We start from the raw sequence: 9509 nt of genomic DNA on the forward strand, positions 1-9509 counted from the left end.
AGTACCAACAAATTTTTATAATGGATTAAACATTTGGTCCGCGCGTAACTCAAGTCTTATACTAATAGTATGTATAAAGTATAGTTGTTTTTTTAACGTGTATTTCTTTTTTTGACACATTTCGATTAAATTAATACAAAAAAAATATAAGAGAAATGAATTTTATTTCAATAAAAATAAAATTGTTTTGTTAAATTAATGCTTTGATACAAATTAAAAATCAATGGTTTGTATATGTATGTAAAAAGTTAAGAGAGAAAATGAAGAGAAAGTGTTTTTGTGAGGGAGGAGTTGATTGAATCCAGCAAGCATGTGACCCACGCTGTCTGTTTTTAATATATAACTATGTGCGGATCTTACACTTATCACATAAGCATGGCTTCCTCAACAGCGTTCTTCTCTCTCCTCTTTCTACTGTCTCTCTCGTTCGCCGCAACCATCAGATCCGTAAGAACACTGCCCTCCAATCTCATCTATATATCATTTTTTGATTTCATGCGTAAGAATGTGAATGAATATAATATTGTGATGTACGCAGGATCCTGATGCGGAGTGCGTGTTTACGGTGTACGTTAGGACGGGATCGGTGTTGAAAGGGGGAACGGATTCCAAGATCGGATTGAAGCTATACGACAAGTACGGTTACTACATCTACATCAACAACCTCCAGGCCTGGGGAGGCTTAATGGGCAAGAACTACAACTACTTCGAACGCGGCAACCTCGACATCTTCAGCGGCAGGGGACCGTGTCTCGAATCACCTGTATGCGCCGTTAATGTCACCTCCGACGGCGCCGGTTCTCATCACGGATGGTACTGCAACTACGTCGAGGTCACCACCACTGGGCCCCACGTCTCCTGCAATCAAGAGCAGTTCGAAGTGGAGCAGTGGCTTGCTGATGATACCGTTCCCTATCAGCTTTGGGCCGCTAGGAATAAGTGCAGGTACAGCTTGGACCAGGCCCGCCCCAGGCCCAACCATGGAGGAGCTAGTCTGTCCATGTCTCTATGATGTGCCTCCGGTCAGTGCTGTTTTGTTGTTGTAATGCTTGAATGCTTCGGGGCAACTTTGGGAGCTTTTCCTTTAGGCAACACTCTACTGTTTTGCGAGTCTTTGTAATGTTGCCTAATAATAATGAAATGAAAAATGATCTTTTTGTGAGTCTTTTATATATCTTTTTAGTTTTTATGGTACAAATCATAAATTCTTTTATGTCAAAAATAAAAAGTTTATACGAACAATAAGGAAAGTGGTAGATCTCATCTCTCTCGATAACGTTGTATTCAAAATATGGCAGGCTGGCTACGTGGTGATCACTGATCACATCGCTGCGCAGGAGGATAAACCCTAATAATTGTTATCTGCATTACCCCCCATGGATCTTACTCCAAGCAATTAGGTGTCAAAGTGAATATATTGATGCAAGGAATGTAGAGATCCAAATCAAACTAATTACTATGGCTTCCATTTTGAAACTCTGGTTTATTAATCCAATCACCTAAATATTTAATTGAACCGGTTCTTCATGTTAGGCATGTCACATGTGAGTATCTGACATGTGAATCTCGCGAGATAAGCCTCAATGTAGTCCCTGAAGTTGCACTCGAGCCTCATAATAGTCCCTGAACTTAAAAGTTACTCATATTCATCCCTGAAGTTGCACTCCGGGACTCAAACTTGTCCTTCCGGTAATTTCTGCCCACCTGGCGCTACCGGAAAGCTGAGTTGGCAGGCTTCGTGACACGTGGGCATTACAACGGTTAGCTGATGTGGCAAAGTAAACTGTTCGGAATCAATTTGGTCCCTCAAATCAAGTTAAAACCCTAATCCCCAATTTTGAAGCCCACATCGCTCTGTCTTCTCTTCTCTTCGTTTCTCTGTTCTTGTCTTCCTCATATTTGAAGCCCGACTATTATGGCAAGCGTGAGCAATGCAACTGGAAGCTCGAACAACCCACGATCATTTGGAAGCATCATGAGGAGAATGAATAGAAACAGAGAATCGCGTTTGCCAGAATGGTGTGGCTGTGGGTCGAGACCAATGCTGTGATTGTCAGGGATGGATTCTAATCCAGGGAGACCGTTCCTGGGTTGCCCAAACTACAATGTAAGTATTATTATTGTTGATTGCTATATTCATGGATATAAAATTTGCTAACTGAATTTTTTTGGCTGTGCAGATTGTGGATAAGAAATGGTGTGGATTGTTTTTGTGGGTTGATAAAGTTTTGGAAGAAGATGTCATAGCATGTGATGATTGAATAAGGCATTCAGTTGACAATAAAAAATAGAAGATGAAGATTGCTTGGAAATTTGGTAGATTAGAGGCTGAAATTAGGGTTCTAAAATTGGGGGGGTTTGATGTTTGTGTTCATGCTGCTGATTGTAGTTGGTGTTTTTGTATTAAAATTGGATAGACAACAGGGTCAATTGTATCTAGCCAAAAACAAATGACATGCATGTTATATGCATATGTTGTTCATATACTTGTTCCTGTCCTTTTGTTTGAAAGAAATGCAAATTAAAGTGTTTGATTATATGCATATTTCTGTTCAATGAAATGGAAACGGACAGGGTCTGAATTACTCTTAATTCTCTAACACAGGACAAAATATAACCAAAAAGCTAACAAAACTCAATTCAAGAAAATCATAATTCATATTGGTAATGTTTCATCCAGAAAAGGCATTATAGAGCTAAAACACCAAGTATATAAAAGTTGTTAACATTTTGACCTCATAAGTTTCAGATACTAAAATCCCAAACACTAGGACAATGTTTAAGAAAGCATACATGGTAAAAAAAAAACTTCAGCAAAATAGATACACAAAGACACCATGTGTCCCCTGTCCCTAAACATGATCATCCTAATCTTCATTTTTTGTGCTTGGGTTCCTTGAATCCAGGGGTGGACACAAACTTCATGAAGTTTGCAAGCCTTGTAACATTCCTCTGTGTTGCACCTTGCATAGGGTTAGGTGAGGGATTCCTTGCTGGTTGACTGCTTCCTGGTGGATTGCTACTTCTTGAAGTTATTTTTTCATCATGTTTGGAGAACTTTCTTTTTAAAGGGACCACATCATGAACTTCGACAACTATGTTGGTTGGCCAGCCATGAACTTCGAACTTCTCATAGTCTAGGTCACCAGACCACATCGGGACCCCACTTTTTTATTCCTACACTTTTATAAAAAGCTGTCAGACAATTATTTTCGAGCACCAAAATAGTTCATACACTTTTATAAGTGACATCAAACTAGTCCATAAACTTATGTAAGTGACATCAGACTAGTCCCTAAACAGCACTGTTACATACAAACAGGACATTATGCAGCATGTATAACCACCAATAGCCCAGAAATAATTTAGCACATATAAACAGCAGCCTATTGAAGGTATTGAAAACAGTATATCTATGAAACAATGACTCCATTAGTTATTTCAAGAAAGCAGGTATTGAAGGCGATTGAAAAACAAAAATAAAAGAGAAAGTACTACACAACTTAGCACAATGCACACAAAAAAGTCAAAAGAAGAAGGCTTATTAAATAAAACATAACAAAACAATTGGCTAATTTGGCTAAGATATCCTGATTTAGTCTTCTCAGTAGCTGCTTTAAATTCTTGAACTGCTCAGAATAATTGCTGCTTTCATTTGCTATAGTAGAATCCCTAACACTGTATGTAGAAAAATCAAAGCACCAGATCATGATATAACCGTAAATTCACAAGAAGTACGATTAACCATAAAAGATTTTAATTTTCACAACATATCCGATTTCATCCAGAAAGAAAAGCTGATAACCTTTGAGCAACAAAACTTAATACACACAAGCTTAAAATTTGTAGCATAGAACGAATATACAAAATATTTATTGTGATTTTTTTATTCCCTTAACTATTCTGTCTTAATATTTGATGTGACAAAGAAAGGAATGGAAAAAAGAGTAAAAGTTGACAATACATAATACAAACTCTAATTTCAGAAGGTTTTCAAATCACAATTCAATACTTCAGTTTTTACTAAAAATCATGTATGATTTTTTGCCCCCACCATAGCCATTATATTTTAGTTTCTGGTCTTCCTCTATCAAGAATGAAAATTCTATTTAATTAAAAAGAGTAATAAAATAAGTCATCTACAAATAGAAGCTCCAAACTCCAACGCAACCCAATTCAACACGAACAAAGAAAATCAGGTTAGTCAGTTACAAAAATTTTAATTTTGCAATGCAGCAAATGAAAGAAAACTCTTAAAGAATTTATAGCTTGAAGGGGAAAAAAAAGGCTTACCAAATCTCAAGGTGTGCAGGGTCAGAAGACCCTTCCTTTAAGGCATCAATGAGTAACTTCTCATTCATGACGAGGCACTTTACCAGCACTTTATTTGAAACCTTTTTTGGATTGACATAAACAAAGACATATTTTTGGTCAAGTTGGTTCCAATTCTCTACAGATACCTCCTCTACACACAATCACAAATCACGTATTAAAAATTATCAATAAATGCTAATTATAAGCTTCAGGATGTATATATCAATTTGCTACATCTTCTCTTGATACCACAAGATATCTTCTAACTTCAGCTTAATTGACTTGATCCTCATATTAGATTGCATAGCCTAATCCTTCGTTTAGTATAGAAGTCCAAGGATAGTGCAATTTTTCGGCATGAATTGCCATTATTTGTGGTTATCATGTTTATTAACAACTACCACCTTAGAAAGCTCAAATTTACTTTATAATCTAAATAATGAACTTCTGTAATTCACTCGATCAATCACATATCAGTATTTGATGATTTTCAATAAATCATCAACTCAAGAACAAATAATCCTATAAAACTCTCTTACACCGATTAGATAAAAATTGTTCTACATAGCTAGTGCTACAAACTTAGGGCACGTTTGGTTTCCTTTTTACTTTCTATGTTTTCTAGTTCTCGCAAAGAAAGAAGTGAAAATAGAAAACAGAATTTTCAATTGCTTTCACTAAAGAAGAGTGATAATTAATGATATTTGGATAATTCAGATAAAATATATCGAAATTAAATGATTTTGTTAAAGAAAAAAGAGAGAACAAAACGAAAAATTAGTGAAAGTGTTACCAGTGGAGGAATGTGAGAGGGCGTCATCGAAGAGGGTTTGGGGGCCGTGGCGGTGAGAAGGTAGCCGAAAGAGAGGGAGGTGGCGTGAACGACAATCGCACAGACGCCATTGATGAGTGTAGTGGAGAAGAAGAGACCTCTGTGTTTGTGTTGTGATTTGAGAGGGGAGAGACAATTCGTTAGGGTAATGTTCAGGAAGGGGGCTTTTTAGCGTGAAACATGTCATTTTGGCACCACAGCAAATACTACGTCGTTTCTGTTATGCCGACGTGTCAGGAAAAAGGCCAACTCAGCTTTTCGATAGCGCCAGGTGGGCAGAAATTGCCGGAAGGACGAGTTTGAGTCCCGGAGTGCAACTTCAGGGATGAATATGAGTAACTTTTAAGTTCAGGGACTACTATGAGGCTCGAGTGCAACTTCAGGGACCACTTTGAGACTTATCTCGAATCTCGCGGTCGCAGTGGCACATTAAATAATGTGAAAGACATGCCCCCGCGAGATTTAGGGTTTCAACGTAACATAATTATTTAATAATTTGTATGTGACTAAGGGGAAAAAATGTACAAGCTTGTACGAATATTATTCATTCAATTTACTATTTACACATTACGAATTTAACAAACAAACAAATCAAATGTATACTAGTCCATAAACAAATCGGCCCTAATCTTTGGACATTAATGATACAATTCCTCCATATGTTGGAGGTAGTTGTTTCTCTAACTATCTTCTCATCTAAACTATACCATACAAGTAAGGTCCATAATCTATATGACGTTTTTCACCTGGCTAATTACTTTTTACTGAGTTGCGCTTTGGCCTCCAACAAAGCCCTACTTACTTCCTCATCTTCCGGTGTCTCTTTTACCAATATTTCATAGTCTTGTATTGCAGCTTCCCATTTTTTCAACTGCAATTTCACCATAAATATATCACAGTTCAATTTCTCTCTTTTTTTTTTTAACATAGAAATTGAAGTTTAAGAAATTGAATACCTTTGCATTACAATTAGCTCTTCTCAACCTGGCCTTGGTGTAAGATGGGCGCAAACTAAGAGCAGCCGTACAATCTTCCACAGCTTTGTCGTATTGAGCTAAGTTTGCTCTACAAGCAGCTCGGTTGCATAGCAAAACCGAGTTATAAGGATCATGGGCAAGACCCTCTTCATAGGCAGCACAAGCCTCGGAGAATTTCGATTCCTTGAAAAGGTTGTTGCCATTTGATCTTGCAGCTGCCATGCCTTTCGCCTTCCTCATCACTTTGCTAACCTCCCTGTTATTTGAGTCTAGCCTACCTGCTTCTTGAACTGCTTCTAATGCAGCTTCAAATCTGCCCAACACTTAAGCCATCAAGCACTTAAAAAATAAAAATCAATATTCACCACTGACCACTCTACTTGTTTTAAGACACTAACCTGCCAGCAACCAAATCAACTTGAGCCCGAGTCACCAACAAATTTGCATTACTTATGGCTCCAAAGAACTTGGTACAATCCTCAACTTTAAACTTTGGACCCTTTGACATTGCTTCGTCTGCATCTTGATGCCTTCGGAGCTTTAAAAATGCTTCTGCTTGCAATGCAAATATCTTCCAGTACAGCCACAACCAGAATCATATCAGCATATGCACATGCATCATGCATGTATGTATGTGTAAGATAGAAGTTGCTCACCTGTGGAGCGGAATCTGCACCGCATGATATAGCGTTATTAGTCTCCTTGATGAGGTTGTTCCAATCTCCTAACCTGCGAGCCTCGGTGCACTTGTTTAGCTGGAGCTGAAGATTCTTTGCTCTTGCAATCTCTTCTGGATTAGCCTCAGGTCCTGCATGTTTATAATGATAAAGGGCCTTATCTGTTTCCCCTAATCTGCAGAAACAAACGAGTGAGTGTGACAACACCCTTGTAATTGACAAGTTAGTATCCAACCACATGCACGTTTTCATATCACACCAACCTTGTGTACAAGTTTCCCAATCGATGATGAGCTCTATGGTAATGAGGCTCTATTTGGATGGCTTCTCTACACTCAAACACAGCTTCCAAGAGCCTACCACGTGCAGTTAATGCTGCACTTCTGTTGCTCCTATACGATGCCTTATTCGGATCAAGCGCAATCGCAGCATCATACAAAGCTAAAGCCTCTTCAAACCTCCCATTCTTGTAATCTTCATTTCCCATTATCTTCAACTGCTCTGGATCCATTCTAATAGATAGTGCTCTGCAAAAAGAAGCAGAGTCTTTCTTTTCTATTCTGGCCACATTTTGCTCCGTAGGATTTGTGTTTCTTCCGTTATAAGCAACCGGGTCTGGGTTTTCTTGCCTAATATGTTTGCCCACAGCACTATTGCTTGAATTGGTACTCTGTTGCCTCAGGTTACCTAAATCACCAGCCAGCATGACATTGCTTGATGAAGCTCTAACAAGGGTACTGCTTCCATTGGACTTGTGATGATCAATGATCATTCTTTCGAGCTCGCCGGATATGCCAACGGCTTCTTGGGGAACCCTCCTTCCTTGAGTGACATAGCCCTCAGCAGGTGAAACTCTTGATGTGCCTCGTACTTTATTTTCGGTCACAGCAAGAGTTGGCTTGTATTGATGAGGCTTGGAGGAGTTAGAACGTGATGAATAATCTTGGGCTTTGGACGTAGTTGTTGGCACCGAAGATGCATCTTTGGAGCCACCTCCATGCCTTTTCATGTATTTTGGGTTCGGTTCCTTCACAAAATTCTTGTCATTGATTTTGGCAATGGGAGCAGAAGTCTCGGAGGTTGTTCCGCGTCTCCAGAATACTAAGCAGCAACCATATTTATGCGGCAATATATCTCCCATCTTCTGGTGATCTTATGTTGAGGATGTTCTATCGATGATTTCTTAAGCTAAAGCAGGAGCTAAGACAAGACAAGAATGGCTGCTTAAATGTCTTGGTCCATAAATGATGAAACAATGAAAACTAATTAATGCAACATGAACAAGGTTATAAATCAGGACTAAACATCTCGAAAAACGGCAACTCCTTCAAGTCTGAATGTCTACAAGAGACGAAATGGCAGGATATATTTATTATCAATGCAATGTAATAAGTGAGTTTGTTAAGAAAAAAGTGAAAACGATAGCAACAGCTGGCTTTTCAGTTTTGTTTGGTGGTGCAGTTTCAATATCCATAGGGATCCTTTACATAATAATCCAGCTTAACGGTCTAAAAACTGTAACGCGCATATCATCGAAATTCCTAGCTTATAGCTATGTTGGCCTCTGCCAATAACATTTTTTCATTCAATCCACCAGAAAAACCTGACTCTTCTATCTGAAATAGGTCGAGCTCCATTTGGACAGGTTGATTCAATGGATTACGAGTAGTTGTTGGTGGAAAAAAATATGGTTTTATAATATTTTAAAATTTTATATCGTCTTCTAATCAACTATTTCTATTATTAATAAATTTTAAAATAGTTGATACTTGAAGTTTAATTAAAAAATTTTGTTAATGTAATACAGTTATATTATATCTACACCAATTTCAATCACCAATTTCAGCCACCCTATGCATATACGAACACATAAAAAAATTCAAAAACTAAAAAACAAACCTCACTCTCACTAATAACACACGCTCCACTCCATTCTCACTCATAAGTCATAAGGGAGTGGATCCTCTCCAGTGAGAAAAAAAATGGATGTATCCAGTGTTCAATCTAACCATTTCTTGCGCTCTCTCTCTCTTATTTATTTTTGGTTCCACTCATAGAATCAAAGGTGATAGATCACACTGGATTCTATCAATTGTTAAAAAAACTGGAGAGGATCTTTTTCCAAGTCATAACACACTCACCACCCCACTCTCACCAATTTCAGTTACAAACAAAATCACCTCCTTTTTTTTCTTTCTCTCAGGCGCGATTCTCTCCTCTTTCTCTTGGTCTCAGACGCGATTCTCTCCTCTTTCTCTATGTCTCAAGTGCGATTCTTTCCTCTTTCTCTGTCTCAATCGCGATTCTCAGCTATGTTCTTTCCAATATTTCTTTCACTGTTTTTGCTACTTTTCTTTTTTTGTTTGATTCTGGATTTTCGTCTTTATTCAAAGTGACTTTCTACTCCTTGTATTTTTTTTAAAGCAATACTAGGGCCAGCAATATTTGTGATTAGTAGCTATCAACTAGTCATCAATAATGATTTAATGATGTGAGATTGGTGTGAGATTTCATCCAATGACTCATTTTTCTCTGCATGCTAGGCAAAATACAATAAAATTGCTAGCCTTTTAGACTTTTCCTTTTTTTTATTTATGCATGCTTTGTTTTTACTTTTTACTACTTATGTTTGATTTTGCTATTTATTCTTTGATTTTAGGTCTAATTTTTGCTACTAAAAAAATGAGGCGCGCAATTACCAAAACTCCT

The 9509-nt window shown here is 37.8% G+C and overlaps 2 protein-coding genes across 2 annotated transcripts; one reads left to right on the top strand and one right to left on the bottom strand.

The window, feature by feature from the left end:
• Positions 1–273: 273 nt before the first annotated feature.
• Positions 274–1165, top strand: LOC130969832 (PLAT domain-containing protein 3-like). The gene is made up of 2 exons (XM_057895726.1): positions 274–447; positions 539–1165. Exons 1-2 carry the CDS (start codon positions 346–348, stop codon positions 1010–1012), a joined length of 576 nt encoding a protein of 191 aa, XP_057751709.1. The 5' UTR covers positions 274–345; the 3' UTR covers positions 1013–1165.
• A 2123-nt stretch (positions 1166–3288) lies between these two features.
• LOC130966898 (inactive TPR repeat-containing thioredoxin TTL3-like) lies at positions 3289–7941 on the bottom strand. The gene is made up of 8 exons (XM_057891719.1): positions 7064–7941; positions 6780–6975; positions 6522–6694; positions 6103–6436; positions 5912–6017; positions 4294–4465; positions 3566–3678; positions 3289–3305 (listed from the first exon to the last, which is right to left on the bottom strand). The coding sequence occupies exons 1-8, from the start codon at positions 7939–7941 to the stop codon at positions 3289–3291; spliced, it is 1989 nt and encodes a 662-aa protein (XP_057747702.1).
• Positions 7942–9509: the final 1568 nt, after the last annotated feature.

The sequence above is a fragment of the Arachis stenosperma genome, chromosome 3 (assembly GCF_014773155.1).
Source record: "Arachis stenosperma cultivar V10309 chromosome 3, arast.V10309.gnm1.PFL2, whole genome shotgun sequence".
In the NCBI taxonomy this organism is placed as follows: Eukaryota; Viridiplantae; Streptophyta; class Magnoliopsida; order Fabales; family Fabaceae; genus Arachis; species Arachis stenosperma.

What these genes read in the sequence shown, in the direction of transcription:
- LOC130966898 (XM_057891719.1), bottom strand. Translation starts at nt 7,941, where the DNA reads ATGGGAGATATATTGCCGCATAAATATGGTTGCTGCTTAGTATTCTGG. An exon ending in GTGCAGATTCCGCTCCACAG is followed by an intron (nt 6,695 to 6,779) that starts GTGAGCAACTTC and finishes CTGTACTGGAAG; the next exon opens with ATATTTGCATTGCAAGCAGA. An exon ending in GAGCTAATTGTAATGCAAAG is followed by an intron (nt 6,018 to 6,102) that starts GTATTCAATTTC and finishes GTGAAATTGCAG; the next exon opens with TTGAAAAAATGGGAAGCTGC.
- LOC130969832 (XM_057895726.1), top strand. Translation starts at nt 346, where the DNA reads ATGTGCGGATCTTACACTTATCACATAAGCATGGCTTCCTCAACAGCG. An exon ending in TCGCCGCAACCATCAGATCC is followed by an intron (nt 448 to 538) that starts GTAAGAACACTG and finishes TGATGTACGCAG; the next exon opens with GATCCTGATGCGGAGTGCGT.